The sequence below is a fragment of the Stenella coeruleoalba genome, assembly GCF_951394435.1.
Source record: "Stenella coeruleoalba genome assembly, chromosome: 7".
NCBI lineage: Eukaryota > Metazoa > Chordata > Mammalia > Artiodactyla > Delphinidae > Stenella > Stenella coeruleoalba.
This window is the reverse complement of record NC_137153.1, coordinates 100526368-100547154: the sequence shown is the minus strand read 5'-3', so window position 1 is coordinate 100547154 and position 20787 is coordinate 100526368. Positions and strand designations below refer to the sequence as shown.

General features: G+C 40.1%; 1 protein-coding gene and 1 pseudogene across 10 annotated transcripts in view; both read left to right on the top strand.

Moving 5' to 3' along the window:
* Positions 1 to 20787, top strand: part of LPAR1 (lysophosphatidic acid receptor 1) — a 400858-nt gene that overhangs the window by 301084 nt on the left and 78987 nt on the right. For all 9 annotated transcript variants that reach the window (XM_079927183.1, XM_079927182.1, XM_079927184.1 and 6 more), the window contains one exon: positions 9129 to 9288. In XM_079927183.1, coding sequence (XP_079783309.1) covers positions 9244 to 9288 — 45 coding nt within the window. In that variant the 5' untranslated portion in view covers positions 9129 to 9243. The remainder of the gene's footprint in view (positions 1 to 9128; positions 9289 to 20787) is intronic.
* On the top strand, positions 11543 to 20172 carry LOC307189459 (ADP-ribosylation factor-like protein 2-binding protein; annotated as a pseudogene). The gene has a single exon. The product of its transcript is annotated as an ADP-ribosylation factor-like protein 2-binding protein (transcript).

The following is a 20787-nucleotide window of genomic DNA, read 5'->3' as shown; positions in this document are numbered from 1 at the left end:
ATATAAATGACATGTAATTTACCATCTTAACCGTTTTCAAGTTCAGTAGTGCTAAGTATATTTACATTGTTGTGAAACAGATCTTCAGAATTCTCTTCATCTTGCAAAACGGGATCTCTCTACCTATTAAACAATTCCCTGTTCCCTCCTCCCCCAGCCCCTGGCAACTACCATTCTACCTACTGTCTTCTATGAATTTGATTGCGATAGGCACCTCATGTAAGTGGAATCACAAAGTATTTGTCTTTTTGTCACTGGCTTATTTCACTTAGCATAATGTCCTCATGGTTCACCCATGTTGTAATATGTGCCAGAATTTCCTTCTTCTTTAAGACTGAATAATATTCAATTGCATGCATATACTACGTTTTGTTTATCCATTCCATCTGTCCATGGGTTGCTTCCACCTTTTTGTCTATCATGAATAATGTTGCTATGAACATGGGTGTACAAACCTCTCTTTGAGACCTTGCTTTCAATTCTTTTGGGTATATATGCCCAGCAGTGGAATTGCTGGATAATATGATAATTCTATTTTTATTTTATTTTATTTTATTTTTTTTTCAATTTAATTTCATTTTTTAACATCTTTATTGGAGTATAATTGCTTTACAAGGGTGTTAGTTTCTGTTTTATAACAAAGTGAATCAGTTATACATATACATATGTCCCCATATCTCTTCCCTCTTGCATCTCCCTCCCTCCCACCCTCCCTATCCCACCCCTCTAGGTGGTCACAAAGCACCGAGCTGATCTCCCTGTGCTATGTGGCTGCTTCCCACTAGCTATCTGTTTTACGTTTGGTAGTGTATATGTCCATGCCACTCTCTCACTTCGTCCCAGTTTACCCTTCCCCCTCCCTGTGTCCTCAAGTCCATTTTCTAGTAGGTCTGCTTCTTTATTCCCGTCTTGCCCCTAGGTTCTTCTGATAATTTTTTTTCTTTTCTTTTTTTTTTTTAGATACTATATATATGTGTTAGCATACAGTATTTGTTTTTCTCTTTCTGACTTACTTCACTCTGTATGACAGTCTCTAGGTCCATCCACCTTACTACAGATAACTCAGTTTCATTCCCTTTAATGGCTGAGTAATATTCCGTTGTATATATGTGCCACATCTTCTTTATCCATTCATCTGTTGATGGACACCGGTTGATTCCATGTCCTGACTATTGTAAAAAGAGCTGCAATGAACATTGTGGTACATGACTCTTTTTGAATTATGGTTTTCTCAGGGTATATGCCCAGTAGTGGGATTGCTGGGTCATATGGTAGTTCTATTTTTAGTTTTTTAAGGAACCTCCATACTGTTCTCCATAGTGGCTGTATCAATTTACATTCCCACCAACAGTGCAAGAGGGTTCCCTTTTCTCCACACCCTCTCCAGCATTTATTGTGTCTAGATTTTTTGATGATGGCCATTCTGGATAATCCTATTTTTAAGTTTTTGAGGAACTGCCATTCTGATTTGTGTAGGAGCTGAACCATTTTACATTCCCACTGGCAGTACATAGAGATTCCAGTTTCTTCACTGTTTATTCTTCATCCTTGTTTATTTTGTTAGCAACCATTCTAATGGATGTGAGGTGTTATCTCATTGTGGTTTTGATATGTATTTCCCTAACTATTAGTGATGTTGACTATCTTTTCAGGTGCTTTTTGGCCATTTGAATATCTTTGGAGAAATATTTATTCAAGTCTTTTAATTTTTAGTTCGGTTGTTTGATTTTGTTGAGTTTTCTTTGTATGTTCTGGATATCAGTTCCTTTTTAGATCTATAACTTGCAAATATTTTCTCCCATTCCATGGATTATCTTTTCACTCTTTTTTTTTTTTTTTTTTTCTTGCTGTACGCGGGGCTCTCACTGTTGCGGCCTCTCCCATTGCTGAGCACAGGCTCCGGACCCGCAGGCTCAGCGGCCATGGCTCACGGGCCCAGCCGCTCCACGGCATGTGGGATCTTCCCGGACCGGGGCACGAACCCGTGTCCCCTGCATCGGCAGGCGAACTCTCAACCACTGCGCCACCAGGGAAGCCCCTTTTCACTCTTGATTGTGTTTTTGTGCACAGAAGTTTTAAATTTTGATTTAGTGCATTTTATCTATTTTTTCTTTGATTGTGTTCTTTAAGCCTAAGAACTTCTAATCTTTTAAGAAAAGTTTACTTTTATTGTTAAATAACTTCTGTTCCATTTGTTCTTCCAGGGGTACCAATTATTCTTATATTGAATCTCTATTTTCTGTGCTCCACAGCCATAATTTCTAATCAGTCTAGTAACTATGTTGAGTATAAGCGCGTGTGACTCTTCTTAAGCTTGTCTTCCATGGCGTTAGCTTGGTTTTCTGTAGTGGCACTTCTGCCTGTTGTAGTTTTAAATACATTTTTAGTTTCGGCAGTGATATTTTTTTGCTTTATTTTTAAATCAGTGTTAAAATGATTTAAATGTTCAAATGTTTGAAATTTAAAGTGTCAAATAGCTATATGAGGCTTTCTAAGGAAAAGGAATTCTTTTCTCTCTCCCTGCCATTTACCTTCCCCATAGCTACCATTTTCAGTTGGTTTAGCTGCTTCATTGGGTATTTGCGTTGCATCACTAAGACCTGTACTTTCTGATACATCAGTTTCAAGTATTGATAGACATCCTTCGTGGAGGATGTGCTTCATGCATACTCCCCTCCTGTACCTCTTCATCCTGATATAGTTAGGTCGTGATTTTGATCAGACCATATTCAGTGTTAGTGTTATTATGACCTTGTTAATGTCATTCACGGTGGAGCCATTTAGAATTCAGGTAGAATTCTATGGATCCTTTTCTTTTTCTGTAAATTCTTCTCCTTTAAATTTTAATTCTTCTTCTTATGTTTTCTTCTTCTTCTTCTTATGTTTGCTTATTATTTTTCTGTGTGCTTATTATTTTATTCTATGTGCTTAGGATTCTACGTCCTCATTCAGTCGCAAACTCTGTCAGTTCTACAAATATCTCAATGTACCCAGACAGATTGTTATTCTGCAAACCTACTTTGTGAGTCCACTTACCTGTCATCCAGTGATGTCCTTTCGCAAGTAGGCCAGGTATTCCCTTTATTTTTCTCCTCAATCGAGCTCCTGTTCCTGTATCCCATGCCTTCATTTTGATTAGTTTTCTCCCTGTTTTGCAAAGGACATCCTGCAATAAGATTGTAGACTGTAAATCACTTTCTTCATTGTCCATTGTCTTCTAGCTTCTAGATTGCTGTTGAGAAATGCAGGGACTTTCTGGTGCCTAATCCTTTGTTTATGAGCCCCCCCCATCACTTTCTGATCAGTTACAGGAATTAAAAAAAAAATCTTGTGTTTAAAAAAATCATGATAATGTGCTTACCGTGGGCATATTAAAATCGATGCAGGTGGGCAGGTATGCATCAGTGGACCCTTACAGTCAACAAACTTAGGACTTGTCACTTTAGGAAATGTTTTGAGTTTGTTGTTTGATCCTCCCCCCTGCCCCCGTTCCATTTCCTTTATTTTTTTTTTTATTCTGGAATTGCTTTTATTTGGCGATGAGATCTCCTGGATTAGTCCTCTAGCTTTCTCATTCTTACTGTTCTATTTTCCTTCACTTTGTTTTTTGGCTGTACATTTTGGGCAAGTTTCTTAACTTTATATTCCAATCCTTCTCCTGCATTTCCGGTGATTGGTTTTTAAGTCTCCTGTTTGTTGTTTGAATGGGTGCAATATCTTCTTCCTGATGTTACTGTTGTTAAGGTCTTTTCATCTACTCAGATTCAAGAGAAGAATCTTCCAGTCTCAGGCTTTAGATATAAGGCTGGCTTCAGATGCTTAAGATAAATAAATAGATAAATAGAAATAGATAAATACTGAGAAAGACAGGCTATAGCTCTGACCTTCCTCTATCACGTCATCTTGTCCATCCAGGCTTGAGGTTGAGAGTTTCTTCTGTTTGGTTTCTGCTGAACTCTGTAGAGTAGAGAGCTCTCTGAAGAAGGATACACACATTTCAAGTCTGAAATTTTTTCCTATCTGATCTAAATGGCTCTATTTACGTGTAACACTTTTCTAAAATTTTGAGGGTCAATGTATCCATTCCTGGTTTCAGCATTGATGACTGCTTTCCTCCTTTAGTACTTTGTGTCCATCTGTTCTGTTTTGAGAATGGAAGCTTTGAAATCTTTAGTCATGTAGGCCCCACCCAAAGCTCTGGTTTATCTTCTGCTTCAGTAATACCATTTTCTGCTTTTTTATTCTGTTTTCTACTTGATCGACTGCCTTCATTCAAGTTCATAATTCATAATTCTTTTGTGAATGCCGACTCATTTCTGATCTCATGTTTTTCTAAAGTTCTCTTTTATGTAGTATACCTATTTCTTAAGTAAATATTTGCTCTGATTCTATAGTCTTCCTTCTCTGGAGCCCCATGATATTTTTCATTTGCCTGGTGGATTTGGATTTTTCTGTCTCTTATCCTCAGAGAATGAAGTCTATGCATATTCAGTATCAGGTATTACCCTGCATTCTTTCTAGAGACTGAAATGAGTCACTGTTTGACTCAAGTCCAGATGAAGGAAAAAGGTTAGCTTTGTAGTAGATAAATTTGCCGGTTAGAAATTCATCTTCCTATGAGGCCTAGGAAAAGAGCCAGCATCAGCTCCAGAAGTAATCGAAGGGAACATTTGCCTCAGAACCAGAGACTTTTTTTTTTTAGGTATTTGGTGTGGCACTCAGTAATTAGCAAGATCATTGTCACTTGGCATGGCTGCCCATATCAGAAAGCCAGCTGGTAGTGCTTTCTTCCCACATATTTTCTGGGCCAGTCATTATGGCCACATGTAAATTAGAAGTAAATACAGCCAGAGATTACTTGCTCAGTTGGAGCCATGAACCCCTTTTAAGGAGCTGAGTGTATTTTAAATGTACTCCAACACTCCCTGGCTTAGTTCACTCCAGCCGTCATCCCTCTGAACAGGGAGCGTCATTGTGAGTCTGTTGGGGTCTCATTTACTTATTTTCTGTCCACCTAATTACAGTTTCACATGAAGGGAATGTTGAGCCTTAAATGTTCTCCAACCTTCCATATTGATTCTTTCCAGTATATTTCTGGAAGTTTAAGCAATAGCTGGGATCCATCTGTGGCTTGATTCAGGGTTGATTGATCAATGTAGGGTTGATTCAGGATATTTCCTTTTCTTATATTCAATTGGTTATTTTCCGTTAATCTAGCACAGAACCATGAGCCTATGTAGCTTTCTTACTTGTAAATGGTATTTTATCTATCCATTTTTAAAAATATTATTTTTTTAAATTGAAGTATAGTTGATTTACAATGTTGTGTTAGTTTCAGGTGTACAACAAAGTGATTCAGTTATATATACATGCATATCTATTTCTTTCAGATTCTTTTCCCTTACGGGTTATTACAAAATATTGAGTAGAGTTCCCTGTGCTGTACAGTAGGCCCTTGTTGGTTACCTATTTTATGTGTGTGTATATATATATATACATTTCAAACTATAGGGAGGGATTTTGAGGTAATTCATACCCAAAGACTGTAAAATGGATGAATGGGCAAGTCAACAGGTGACAAAGCTCATATTCTGCAAGTGAGTGGCATTAGATGTAGTTTTGCAGTTTTGAGAAGAATGATATAGATTAGAAGGCATGCCTAGAATGGAAAGTGGGGACCACTAGGGAAGAAGAGAAGGGGCAATAGTGACAGCCAAGGGCACCTGCGGTTAATGGAGCTGACTCACACTGCTTTGTGGTTTCCTGTACCTGGAGCTCAAGCAAAGGAAGTAGAGAGTTATGGTGAGGGCAGGCTATAAGAATTGCAGGGCAGGTATCTAAATACTTGGGAGAGTTCAAATAGGGATGAATTTCTTTAAAAATTCCGTGCAACTCTGTAGTTAGCAGTCTGGGGCTCTGGGAAAGCAGGACACAAGATGTCAACATAATCCAGCTTACTTGGCCAGAGACTGAATGACATCATTATTTAGGATATTGTCTTTTTTGTCATCACATCTCTTCCCCCATGATTTGTACAGTTTTGTAAATAGGCTGGGAAGTAAATAGGTTTCATAAATGTAATTTTAAGACATTGCTCCCTGAGAGAGCTATTTTATACCCTTTGAGGTAGTATTGCTTAGCTCTTATATTTTAAGAGTTAAGTAACCATATCCCATCTTACAAAAGGCTCTTATAATGTAAGAATAGGTTCAACATACACTTTTATGAATCTTCTAGTGTTATACACTATTATCTCAGAAATAAAGATCTCTTCGTCTGAAAAAAAAAAGGTTTAACAAAAGCTTCAAAACTCGATATGTCTTAGATGCTTTAGGGGAAGACAGTTAATGTTCTTCTTCAAAATATGAAACTAACAATCTGTACTATTTACTATGTAGCTCAGGCATGTGTCACATAAATCAAAACTAGGGGCACATCATGAAAGTTTTATATGGATGAGAGCAGCCCAAGGTGCTCTCTTTCAGGGTTTGGGGAAATAGTTACTCTGCAGAACGTCTGACTTGCATCCTGCTTCCTGAAGGACTTTATGAAATTTTTGCTTAAAAACTCTCCATGTACTTTCTCACTCAATTTTTGTACACTTGGAGGGTTCATCTATGGAAAGGACCTGGGGTGGGTCCTGGTTCAGGTCTCTGCTCCATCATTTCCTGACCACATGACTGGGAGCAATGCATTGGGTTTCTCACCTATGAAATGAGTTAACAATATCTGCCTTAAACTGTATGTGAAATGATTGTGCCAGTGCTCAGCATCTAGTAGGTGTTCATTAAATCTCAGTCTCCTGCCCCTCCCCCTTTTGCTGTCAGCAGTGATGCCATATGGCATATTTGTCACATCCGTTTCGATATCCCTTTCCCGACTGCGGGCTGGGTGCCCAGCATTCGCCTTTTGGGCAGCTCTGTGTACTCTGATTATTGAAAATATTTGATGGTTTTATCGCTTAATGATTTAGCTCGGCAGAAGTGATATTGGGCCAGCACACAGAGCGTGAGTCTTTTAGAATAGAATCTCACTTGCCTGCTTGTTTTGCTTTTTGGTTATCATTGTTTATATATTTATATATTGTATAATATATTTATATATTCATCTGTCCACTCCACATATAATAGAGCAAGAAGATGTGAATAGTCAATATGTGAGAAGGAAAAAGGAAAAATACAAAAGTAGGGGTGGCACAAAATGGTACCAGAAATAAGTTCAGAACGAAAGAGTGCACCATAGGGCCCTGTAATTTTCCCAGGGTAGGCTCGGCTCTCTGGCACCCCTCATGAAAGAGGAAATACACTCTGTGGATGTCTGCCTTTCTCCTGGGCTGTTACTTAAAATCACAGTGTGATAAACAGCAGGTATTTTTCCCTCTAAAACTGGGACTGAGGAGAACATCACTGTTGTCTTAGGGCAGCTATGGAATTTTGTGTGGAATATTAGACCAAAATGTGGCTTGACAGCTTTACTTCTTATCTATTAATAAAAATAGTCACTCTGGGGCTTCCCTGGTGGCGCAGTGGTTGAGAGTCCGCCTGCCGATGCAGGGGACACGGGTTCGTGCCCCGGTCCGGGAAGATCCCACATGCCGCGGAGTGGCTGGGCCCGTGAGCCATGGCCGCTGAGCCTGCGCATCCAGAGCCTGTGCTCCGCAACGGGAGAGGCCACGGCAGTGAGAGGCCCGCGTACCGCAAAAAACAAACAAACAAACAAAAAAGTCACTCTAACAGAAAGGTAGAGGAAGAAAACAGGAAGGTGCCACAGTTCTAAACAACTAAAACCTAAAGTGATTAAAACTACAGTATGAAGGATAATACACAGAGACAGGATAAAAATCAGAATGTAAGGTTCAAAAATCAGAATGTAAGTTGCTGCCAAACCTTGATTGTTTCTTAGGAAACAGTTCTTCTGAGGTTATGTGACTTGCTCAGCATACTCCAGCTCATAGAAAATAGTGCCAGAGGATTTGGCAAAGACTTGGGTTAAATATCCAACTCTGCCATTACTTAACTGCTCAAGGCTTGGATCTTGTGATCCTGGTTCATAACTTTTACTATTATGAAGAGTATCCTTTGCCAATAGTTTGAAAGTATTCCAGTGTTCTCTTGCATGCTGCTGCAACCAGAAAGTATATTTACAGACAAAAAGCTCCCTGCGGGCAGGGGCAGGCTCAATTTTATTCATTGTGCCCTTAGTTCACTGTAGATGCTTCATAAATATCTTTTGAATAAAAGAAAGAATATTGTAAGATGGTATGAAACCAACCTAAAAATGAAAAGTTTTCTTAAAATGAATGTATTTTCTTAAATTCTTAACCTGGAAAAAGGTCCCCTTCTGGACTAAATTGCAATGTGGAAATTACCACGTAGGTCTAGCATCCTCTCTCTAAGGGTGTCGAGAGGAATTGAGAAATGTACTCTTCCTCATACGTGTGGAAGTCTGGTTTACAAAGCTCCCCGCTCCCCCAAACCAAGTACTTCACTTTTTCTTGTGACCGACTCCTGTCTGTAACTTTGGGGCGTCTTGCCTTTCTTTAATCCTGAAAGTGGTAACAAGTTCCCTAAAGAAATGTAAACATGGAACAACACATTCACTTATGTCTCATCTGGGACTTGCTCGCTGCTCTAGGGCTGGTTCTGCCGTTAATGAAGAGTAAGGTTCCAGTCATCTCTCTTCTCCAACCCACAGGGTTTTTCATCTGCTAATGGGCAGGGTTGAACTGGGTGTCTCTAAGACCTTTGATACTATTATTCTTTTTGCCCTTTGTCTCTAAACTGTCAGCTCTTAATTGTGAGTCACTCAATTCCTTTGTTATTTAATGACAGGATGGCTCTTCCCTCTGCCCACCCTCCTTGTCTTCACAATTTGAAATCACCTGCCCAAAACATCTAGCTATCATACCAAGTTGGATTCAGACTTATGAAAATACATCAACTGATTTGGATGAGTGGTACAGAAGTCCTCCCGTGAGATGTTAGATGCTCCCTCCCGGATTCCTCTTTTCATTAAGCTGGTAGTTGGCATTTGGTATAGGGGATTTTTCACTTCCCGTGGCCAAAGGTACTTCACTCGCATATGCTAGTCCTCTGAGGCTGACGGTGGGTTTTCCTATCCTTTTCCAGGTACACAGTTGCTCCTAGCATGACCGTGATCTGATCAGCAACCACAAGAATCTGACTCCCGTGTGGGGTGCCTTAGTGCTGGGGCCTGGTCACCGCCCACAACTCCAGAGCTGCCATGGCTGCTGCCTCTACGTCCACCCCTGTCATTTCACAGCCCCAGGTATGTGATTCAAACCTGCATAGGTTTGGGCTAATCATAGTTTTGTTGAGTATTTCAATTGAATTTCAGAAAGTGTGTTTGACTTTGGAGATCATGTGTCTCCTTTGAAGTATCATTTGGTGGGGATTTTTTTGAAGAGTGTTTTTGTGAGGGAGGTGCTTATGGTTTTCAGTACCTAGGGTGTCTGGCTGTTACCGTAGGCATCAAACTCCAAATGAAGACAGTCAGTAGTAAATCCTGCTGTTGGCTTTTTTAGGGTTTATTTTGGAACAGATCTAATCTTTTTTTTGGCTGCGTTGGGTGTTCATTGCTGTACGCGGGCGTTCTCTAGTTGCGGCGAGTGGGGGCTAGTCTTCCTTGCAGTGCGTGGGCTTCTCATTGCGGTGACTTCTCTTGTTACGGAGCACATGCTCTAGATGTGTGGGCTTCAGTAGTTGCAGCACGTGGGCTCAGTAGTTGTGGCACGTGGGCTCAGTAGTTGCGGCACGTGGGCTCAGTAGTTGTGGCTCGTGGGCTCTAGAGTTGTGGTGCACAGGGCTTAGTTGCTCCACAGCATGTGGGATCTTCCCAGACCAGGGATGGAACCCATGTCCCCTGCATTGGCAGGCGGATTCTTAACCACTGCGCCACCAGGGAAGTCCAGAACAGATCTAATCTTACAACAAGTTTTCTGAATGTTGTCTTGATGTCCTCCTCCTATAATGATGATTATTTTGTCTTGACCTGTTCTAGTAACTGAGAAGAAAATGCAATTCCAGAAACTTCTGAACCACAGTAATATGAGTTACTTTTGCTGTCCAGTGAAGAACAGTCACATGGCAAGAACATTGTTCTCACTGTTTTACAGTCTGATCTATTCAAGTATTAACTGGACTCTTTCAGTTTCAGCAGGCAGCATGGTATAGTGGGGAAACAGACTTTGGAGTCATTAGGCCTGTGCTCACATCTCAATTGCTGGATAAGGTGCCTTAGTCATGCTAACCTCCCACAGCTTCCATTTCTTCTCATGTAATCATCTTTCACAGCATGGTTATGGGGATTAAAGGAGAGAAGCTATACAAAGTATGTAGTACTCAACAAGTGTGGTTTCCCACTTGCTCTTCCTTTGTCTTTGTCTCTTCCTTTTGGACTGTGACCTCTGATCGCATTCATGAGAATCACTTTTAGGTCAAGGTTGAAGAAAAAAGTACACCTTTGAGAAGAAGCCATATTGGTTGAAATTTGAATCATTATGATACAAAATATTGTTCCATACTTTTTTTTCTTTGTATCATTTTGCATTTTGCTAAATTTTGTATATATTTCTTTTTTTTAATTGAATACAAGTTTTATATGATATGGGAGCCTTCATAAGGAAATGAAGATCTGAAGAAACAGACCTATGTATTTTTATGCTGGGTGGGGTTTTATTGTTTTTTTTTTTTTTAATTTTTTTGGTTTTTTTTTAAGTACAGTTGATTTACAGTGTTATGTTAGCTTCAGGTGTACAACAAATTGATTCAGTTATACATATATATAGAGAGAGCGTGTCTGTGTGTGTATATATATATATATATTTTCAGATTCTTTTCCCTTATAGGTTGTTACAAAATATTGAGTAGAGTTCCCTGTGCTATACAGTAGGTCCTTGTTGTATATATTTCAGGTAGGCGTGTGTGTGTGTAAAGAAGGGGACGGAGGGAAAGGAAGGAGAGGGAGAAAGGAGAAAGGAGCATTTCCACTTTATTTACTATAAATGCTTTTCTTCTCTGAAAGACCTTGGAATTTTATCACATGGGTAGTCGTTGCTGTTCCTTGACATTATAAAGTTTGTATATCATTTTCCAGGATGTTTAGTGTTATCACCATCATGTGTATTTCTGTTTTCTGGTAAATGGATCATTGTCTTTTCAACACCTCATTTACTTTGGGTGTTTGGTTTCCATTCCCCTCAGTAGTGTTCTTGGTGCCCAAGAGAGACATGGTAAATGGGTAAAAAGATTTACTGCCTGTTACCGGAGGTCACCATTTCAAAGTCCACTGCACCTGTTCCCTTGCAATGACTATTCTTAGCCTTTTGTGGAGTGAGTTAGGCCCTAGTACAGGTTTTCTGGACAGGGCGTTTCAGCATCCCAGTCTCACTGCTCTCTTTTGTCAGCATTTCCAACAGCATCATCTTATCTACACATCTTCCCTCTTACACAAGCTACTATCAGCCGGTGAGTAATATAAATATTTTTAAATGACTCATTTAATGAAAACGTTTAGCACTGCCCTAGGTAGAAAGAGGTCGTATTTAGTATAAACACTTGGGGAAATATATACTCTTGTAAAGTCTCTGTGGGAAAGTAAATTGGTCCAGTCACTCTGGAAAGTAATTTGACAGTATCTGTTAAAATTATAGATCTTTGCACATGCCCTGTTCCCATCTTGGTACCTATGTTAGAAACATATGAGTCCAAGGAGATGTGCAGGAAGATATTCATTGACGCATTCGTTGAAGGCCAAGAAGTACAAAACTTTCTAATATTCAATAGTAGAAGGACTTAATCAAGTTGGTCACGTTGATATGATTTTAATACTGCAGTTAAATGATGGATATCTGTCTATCTCAGCACAACTCTGTCTCCTCAAGATATCTCGTGGAGGGAAAAGAAAGCAAGATGCAGAATGATACTTACAGGAAGATATCATTAAAACTGTGAAACAAAACCATATGTTTTTAGGGATAAACATATGGTACATTGATGTAAATGTGTATAGTGAAAAGTCTGTAACACACATTGCCAACGGGAAAGAGATTGTCCCCAAGAGGGCAAAAATTGGATCTTGGGAGATGAAAAATCCCTCCAGAGCTTAACCTTGCCTGATGAAATCCTATTCCTTAATTTCTCCTTAGGGAGAATTTGAATTTAATTAAAATTTCCTCCTTGAGCATCACCAATAGAAAAAAAAAAGTTAAGAAACACTAGTCTAGAAGGATACACAAGGCTCTTCAGTCACATTGCCTAGGTTCAAATCCTGGCTCCAGTATTTCGTAACTGAGCCTGTTGGGGGAGAGGAGAAAAGGTATCCACTCTCTCAGTGCCTTGGTTTCCTCATCTGCAAAATGAGCATCATCATGAAAAAGCCGACTTCATAGGGTGGTTTTAGGGTTGAAATGAGATCATGTGTGTAGAGCTTAGAACAGTATCTGACATATTGCTCAATACATCTCAGTATTGTTCAGCAAGCACTGTGGCAGGCCTAGGGATGCAAGAATAAATAAGATAAAGGAGGCTTTTGCCCTGTCAGAGTTTATAAATGTAGTGGGAAATACACAGATAGGGAAACAAAAAATTAGAATGCTGTGTCACAAATGCTATGATACAGGAAGAATGGGTGCTCTGTGGATAAAGTGGAACACCAGAAAAGACGTGTAGAATCAGGGGAGGGGCTTCTCGAAGGAAGACTGCCAGGCTGGGAGCTTGTGAATGAGGATGAGTTATTCTGGTAAGGGAGAGGAGACAGCCCGTGTGAATGTCAGGCGTCCCAAGGTGAGAGCTCACAGCATTTGCATGTGAGTTCAGGGGTGGTTGCCGTAGACTGGGGTATGAAGTTGTGAGCAGTGACGTCTAGAGCCAGCTCTGCCCGCTTACAAGATCTGATTGTTCAACTTTAAAAGGAATTTCGTGAGCCAGTTGACTTCATGCTTATAGCCTGAAATCAGCCAGGGTGGAGTATTTACACCACAGAAATTGGCAAACACAGGCCCTCATTCCTGAGCACCCATTGTTAAATACTTATCGGCATACTTAAGGTTGTAGAAAAGGTAGATGTTTTAGGTTACAAAGTTGGAGAAGGTTTTACAGGGTCTCGGAAGCCAAATGAAGGTATTTAACATTAACCTCAAACAAGTCTGTGTAGCTCGTGTGTCTTAGAGCTGGGTTCAGACCTTGACTATTAACAACTGTGTTGAAGCAATTAATTAAAGAATCTCAACCAGAGAAGTGAGTCCCATGATTCTCACCATGTGTTGGGAGCAGTAGTAGCTTCTGATAGTTGGGGGAACTCAAGCCCTCTCGGAAGGAGTCGGCTGTAAGCTGGGGTGTTAGGTCACAGAGAGAGGCAGCTTACCCTTCCGGAGAGATGCAGCTCATTGGGTCACTTGGTTCCCAGGATCCTCTCGCCCATGATGAGCATCTTGATTATATGTCAACTCTTCACATGTAATTTGTGCAGTCAGATTTTAATCCAAGGCTGATTTGCCCTTGCCCCCAAGCCTGTATTCATTGTAGTCTCTCCTATTATCAAGTTTTCCCCAGGTTCAGAGAAGGTAAAAGTAATTTAAATACAGCATCTCCTTAGGCAAGGCGTAATAAGCTGTTCACTCAATCAGCTTCACCCGGTATTGTCTGGCACATCAACTTGCATTCTTTTAGAGTGAATTCAGGGACCTGTGCAAAGATAAACCCACATTCAAGTGTGAAAGGCCTGACAATCCTTTCCTAAGACAAAAACAACAATTTAAAAAAAAAGCTTTTGGTGTTGTTTGGTACTCTATTCATTTGGTAACAAAGAGCATTTTTCTAATCAAGGCTGCCTATTACTAGATATAAACTAATTAATATGAACAAAATAGCTGGTGATTGTTTCCAACAATAATAGGGAAGAAAGGTTCATTGTCACTCTTGCTGGAATTGCTGTTTAGTCAGTGAAAGATACGCCTGGTGCTTTGAAGTGGGACAAGTTTGTATTCCCTGCTTGACTCCTGCCTAGACTGTAAGATGGATTTTTGTTTGCTCATGCTGAGAGAGACAGCACCTTGTTCTGAAGCTAGATGAATACTGAGGCGAAACTGGGCTAGCAGCAGCAGGAAGACTGTCGCTGCTTTGTTGTTCTGCTAGTCCAGATAAAGAGCACCCAAAGGAAGCTCTGGAGATGTTTGCAGACAGGAACATACTCATCCTTTGGTTAAACGAATGCGCTCTTACCCTGCGGGGATGGGAGAATGTAGGGGATGGAGGTAGAATAGGTAACCAATGACCATTTTCTGTTTCTAGAATGCTGTTTAGCAGGACTTTAACGGTGGTTCATCCAGTTACTGTGGGTGGAGTATGGATTAAAAGTTTTATTTTCTTTTTGAATGGAGGGGTCAATAGTTCAATCCATGAATGGGTGGTTTGGGCTCTCTCAAACCGACCGGTATTAGAGATCAGAAGAGGTGTTTAAGAACTTCAAAGGCGTTCGGATCTCACACCTGTGATTCCAGTAAGGAAGGAATCTTTGCCATCAGTATTTTACAAGGTATTTCATTCTTTCTCATTTGCTAAGTGGCTGTCTTGGTTTCAAGCCAAGGAAACGAAGATATTTTGATTCCTTCAAGTGATGTCCCGTAGCTTTCATTAAAGATGTGAATTTGGATAGATGCTTAATGTCTTCATCTTCATCAACAGATTTGTTCCCCTAGTTCTTACCCAGTTCTCTGATATAACTAACAAGTAGGTCTCTACTTGGTGTCTGCTGGAAGACAGGTGTTTTTGAACATCATTACTAATAGGTTTTTAGAGGTTTTATTTCTGATATTACAGAGTGGATACATTTGGATTAAAGCAGTTGAATTTCTTGTTCAGTGGGTTGTGTTTTTTGAGATTGAAAGACTTCTGTTTTGTTTCTTGGTTTTTTTTTTGGAACTTTGTATTATGCAGTTTTCAAACATTCACAGAAATCAAAAGAATAATATAATGAATCCCAATATAGCCATCACTGAGATTCAACAGTTATTAACATTTGGCCAGACTTGCTTCACCTTCTCCCATTTTGGGGGGATGAAATATTTTAAAGCAAATCCTTGGCATCCTGTTATTTTATCTCAGTCCTCATACATCAATATGCATCTCTAAGAAAGAATTCACTTATATAACCACAGTCCCATTCTTACACGTAGCAAATGATAAACAACATTTTAATGTCATTTTCTACTCGTCCATATTCAGAATTTCCCAATTGCTTTTCTCAAAAGTGTTTTTGCAGCTGGTATATAAAGTGTTATCTTTTAAAAACACTGATTAGATCAGTTTACTCTTCTGCCTGAAACTATTCAATGACTTTTTAAGGTTTAAAAATGGAATTGTTGCAATTGTTAAATTATCAGTCCCTAAAGTAAGGGATCATGGCTATCTTGGTAGTAACTTTCTTTTGGACTAAAGTGTGAGCAATTACTTGTAGTATGACGTATGTTTCCAGTGCCACATAATGAAGACATAGTGTGGTCTGGCTTCACCTACCCAGAGAAAAGAGAATGCGTGGGCTTAGATCCAGGTGAATTTTGGTTCAAATATAGGTTTAAATCCCTTTCAATATAGATCTCTCTTCAGCTAATTTTTTTTTTTAATCTCTAGAATTCAAATAATATACACTGTGCTCACAGATTTAAATGGCAAAATATCTGCTAGGTGCTTTGTACGGTATTAGCCTCTTAAGAGATCCCTGACATATGTTAGTTCCTTCCTTTTCCCCCATAATTATTCCCCATAGTTTTTTGCAGGGAGTGAGTGGGTACCTCTACATATGGTCCGTGTGTATGACGCGCTTATGTGTAGTATGCCAGAAGATCCATCAGAGGAAAGCCAAGTTGGATAAACACTAAGGAAAACTCCAGTGTATTGCCAGGAATAAATGCGTGTGGAGATAAACACTGAGATTTCTGACTTACTCCACCTTGAACCATGTTTCTATTAGAAGTTAAATTTGTTCTCATATTGCAATTTGAATTCATCTCTGCCCCCTTTTGTGTTTATAAACACAGATAAAGTTTGAGAGGATATCTTATTTCAGAATCCAAGGGCACATTTGGAGTTTTCTATTCATAAGACAAAATTTTACTGGGATACCTAGGGCAAACCACAAATGAGACCTTTCATGTTTGTTTCTTTTTCTTTCTAATTGGTTTAGTCTTTAATGATTAATGGAGCCAATTCTTTATCCTTCAGAGTGATGTGGCTTCTTCCCTCTTACTGCCCATGATGGGGCTCTTGGCCTGTTTTCCTTTTTACACTCCTAGCTTCTCCAGTTGTTTTGCTTTGAACTTTAGTTGCAGCTATTCCATGAATAAAAGCTAAGGTGGGAAAATGCCCTGCTGTTTTTACCAGCTGAGGAGATGGTAATCAGAGGGTGCAGGGGAGTTTTGTCTTTTGAGAACTGTACCTTGCTGTAATAAGACTGTCATTTAAAAATTCCACCTTGGGTGATACTACCAAGTGATGATACTGAGTGATGATACTACCATTTGGTAATCACATAGCATCCCTTAAAGAACTGCCTGTAAGCTAGACTTATTCCATTTCGTAAATGATTATCCTGGGCAGGCTCAGGCTAGGGGAGAAGCGATAGTGGGTTGTTACCTGCTCCTTAGCATCCGATAAAATGTTTCTGAAAGGGATGAATTCCTGAAAGGCAAGGTTAGGTATTAAGCAACTTTCAAAGATTCAGACAACCTTTGGTAGCAAGAGCACCTGTCCTGTAGGAAGAGGGATAGGGTATGGTTGTTGGTGAACAAGATATTTGCCCCATTTAAAAGTATTTGCACTGAGATGAACTTCCACCAGCCAGCATAGGGAGGTTTGAAGCCTTAGTTCAAGCCTGGGAGAAAAAGTCATTCATCTGGATTCAGGTTTGGGCCCCAACTCCAAGGGCTTTGCATATTCTAGAACTCTGTTTAGCATTACCTTAACTGTGGTTGATCAAGTTACTGAAGTCACCTGGCAAAAACCTGGCAAAAACCAAGGGCCCAGGAAGAAGCCCAGCCCTATGGCCTGTGCTCTGGGCTTACCTCTGACATGCTGGTTTGTATATGGATACACAGTGGGAACTCAGGACTCAGGTTATGGTCAGGCATAGATGTGACAAGTCAGATGGAGACACTCAGCTGCTGGTCAGCTCACTGTCTCATTCAAGACCAGCTTGGAAAAGCAGAGCAACACAGCCTGCAGCTGGGAATTCAGCTCTATATCAGCGGAGAAAAAAGGTAGAAAGAACAAGGTGGCGAATGACAGGGAATCTGAGAGATTGTAGTCCTGTTGTGCCACGATGTTTAACTCAAATGATGTATCCGGAATATACATTTATTCTTATGAGAACTTCTCTGCATGATTTTTTTCTCAAACATATTAAAAAATTGCATTAAGTATTTAAAATATTAAAAACGGCCTCTTTTCAGTTGCACATCTTATTGCTTTCCTCTAAGCTAGTCACAGAAAAAGCATCGAGAAGCTGTTTGTAAGAATAAGAGAATACAGTAAGTATGGGTAGTAGAATACAACAAGAACTTAAAGAATAGGTATACAACCCTATTTTTTAAAAATTGAGAGGCGGGGCGCGGTAACGGACGCCTGGACCCCGTGGCGGCAGCGGCGTGTTTAGTGAGGCCTGGCAGGGCTTAGAGGCCCGGCCGGCCCGTGGCCGCAGCCGCGGAGCCTGAGGCCGGGGCGTCGTGCGCAGGCGCTACCCGGCTGGGCCGCGAGCCGCCCGCGGCCTCGGCAGCGAGGCCTTCCTGATGCCGGTTGGGGCTCTGCGGAGCAGAGCGGAGGATGCTCCCGGGCCGCGGGCGTGGTAGAAAGCCGGCGGCCCGCTCCCCCGCGGGCGGTGGATGCGGCGGCGGCGGCAATGGACGCCCTAGAGGAAGAGAGCTTCCCGCTGCCCGTCTCTTCGCCTCTGATGCACAATTTGATGCTGTGGTTGGATATTAAGAGGACATTATCATGGATGGTGAGTTCCAGCTATTACAGAGGAATTGCATGGACAAGTACTACCAGGAGTTTGAAGACGCAGAAGAGAGTAAGCTCACCTACTTTTAACGAATATATTTCTTTGGTAGAAAAGTATATAGAAGAACAGCTGTTGGAGCGGATTCCTGGATTTAACATGGGGGCTTTCACTACAACTTTACAGCACCATAAAGATGAAGTGACCGGTGACATTTTCGACGTGCTTCTCACGTTTACAGATTTTCTAGCTTTTAAAGAAAGCTTTCTGGACTACCGAGCAGAAAGAGAAGGCTGGGGACTGGACTTAAGCAGCAGTTGAATGGTGACTTCATTGTGCAAATCATCTTCTATGCCAACTTCCCAGAAGAGTCTGCGGCGCTAGGTCCCACCTGCAGGTAATGGGATCTTTCTAGACATCACCAGGCCAATAGACTGGGAGAGGCTTTGGCTAATGATGTCAGAAGAATATGTCTTGGAAAGACTGACTCTGTTCTACAACTCTTCACTAATGCTAAGTATTGATGGGTCAGAAGAAAATTACCTGACTTCCTGGACACGTTCTTGTCTTCGGTAACCCTAGTACTCCTCCCTGAGTAGACACCTCTCGCAGGAGCTTCTGAGTCTGGCTTCTGCATCAAGCCCAAGACCAGCATTCCACCTGGGGGAATTCCACCAGCATGCATGTTGGTGTGCCCATGTTGGAAGAACCCTATCATCAACTCTCTTGGCCCAGCAGGCCTTGCATGTCCCACCAGGGGTTTTGTGCACTCACAGCTTTTTATATGGGTCAGAGTTTCAGTCCTGCAGCCTCAGTGGGGTTTTTGACTGGGAGTATTTATCTAGGGGTTAACTCAAGCTAGCTGCCCATCTCAAGATTTCTGAAAATCCTATCACAGCTAGTCTTGGCTGTAGGAATCAACTTAGATTCCCTTTACCTAAAAGGTGCATGTGAAAATCAATTCCTAGTCTTACATGTACAGTTCTTGTATCACTGTCTTCTGCTGGTCCTGATGTAGTCCCATTGTTTCTATAACTCTCGTTCACGTGTTTTTTAAAAAATATTTTTATAGATGAATACTCAGGCTAACCTAGTGGATATAATCTTGGAACTTCCATGATTACCCACTTCAAGATCAAAATATTATATGCTGTGTGCTTTTTAGCTGTTAGTGCTATGAAAGCAAACATGCTTGCTACGTTGGTGTTCCCATTTTACTGGGTACCAATGAATGTATGCTGGAAGTAGTCTGAAAGGTTTCCTTTCTTAGAGCGTGTTAGTGTTTGTGCAGGTTTGCTTAAAACCCTTTCTGTGTAAAACAGCTCCTTAGGTTTTCTGTTGGGGTAGGGGCTCTGCACTTACTTCTTACTGTCAAAATAATCCTACCAAGATAGTGTTCCACTGGTCTAGCTCAGTAGGAGGTAGCAAACAGCTTTGCTGGTCATCTGTCTGCTTGGGTTTAGTTCACTGGTTTAGTACAATGTTTGATAGAACATGACTGACAAGAAAACATGGATGTCACATGTCTAGAAAGAAAAACTGTAGTAGTTCAATTCCCAATGTGTACCTTAGTTGTTATTTTGTTTTTATTTTTATTTTTCAAGTAAAAATAAGAATCTCTGCTGACTTTTCACTTGGCTGTTCTGGTTTTAAAGGATGAGCTATATGGGCTGTGTGTTTTTCTGTACCGATGTGGCACTTATTAAATACTTTCTACCATGAGTAAAAATAAAATAAATAATAAAAAATTGAACACCTACAACTAATACAATGATCTATGTCAGTTATATCTCAATTTAAAAAACTGTTCAATGAGAAAACTACCCCAAAATCCTGTATACAAATGCCTTAGAAGTATCAAGTATTTAAGAATAACTCTAATAATAAATTTGGTATAAGGACTCGGAGATTATTTATAAAACCTTATTAATAGACATTAAAGAAGACTTAGAGAGATACCATGTCAATGCATTGTGAGATTCATTGATTTCACGTCAGTTCTCTTTAAATGCGTCTGGAGATCGAATGCAGTCACAGTAAAAATTCCAAAAAATTGTCTTGAAATCTCACGAGCTGATTCTAACATTCATATCAAAATACAAAAGGTCAAAACTAGCCAATATCATCTTGAAGAAGATGACCGAGGTGGGAAAAAGTGATCTTCCAGATATCAGAATTTATTATAACATTATAATACATAAGTCAGTGTGGTATTTATATAGGGATAGATAAACCATTGGAAGAAATAGAGCCTAGACACCAATCCACACGTATTATTGTAAAACAAATGGATTTGAAACAAGATAATAAAGAAAGATACTCTGTTCTTAGCCTATGGAAATAAAAAGGGCCACGAGAAAATAATTTTCTTCATCGGATGAATTATTTAATTATCTTGTTTTGATCTGTGAGTTCAAGAAGGCTGCATTTTAGAGGTGGTGTTTGATTTATGAAGGTTTAAACCCTCTGGGTTACTTGATTTAAAAGTTTCAGGAGAAATGGATATTACAGAAACTGAATAATAACTCAGTCCTTAAAACGTGGTGTGTTTCTCTCTATTTTACAGATGAGGAAACTAACTTCTAAGAGGAGAGTGTTAAATAATTTATTCAAGTCATATTAGTAAACAAAACAACTGGAATTTGAACCCAGATCTCACCAATTCTGGGATCTAAACTCTAAGCTACTAGAAATCTGTAATGTTATCTCCCAGACCCTTTGCTGTCTCCCAGGAAATAGGAATGTTAAGTGAAGCATGATCATGTATTTCAGTTTAAG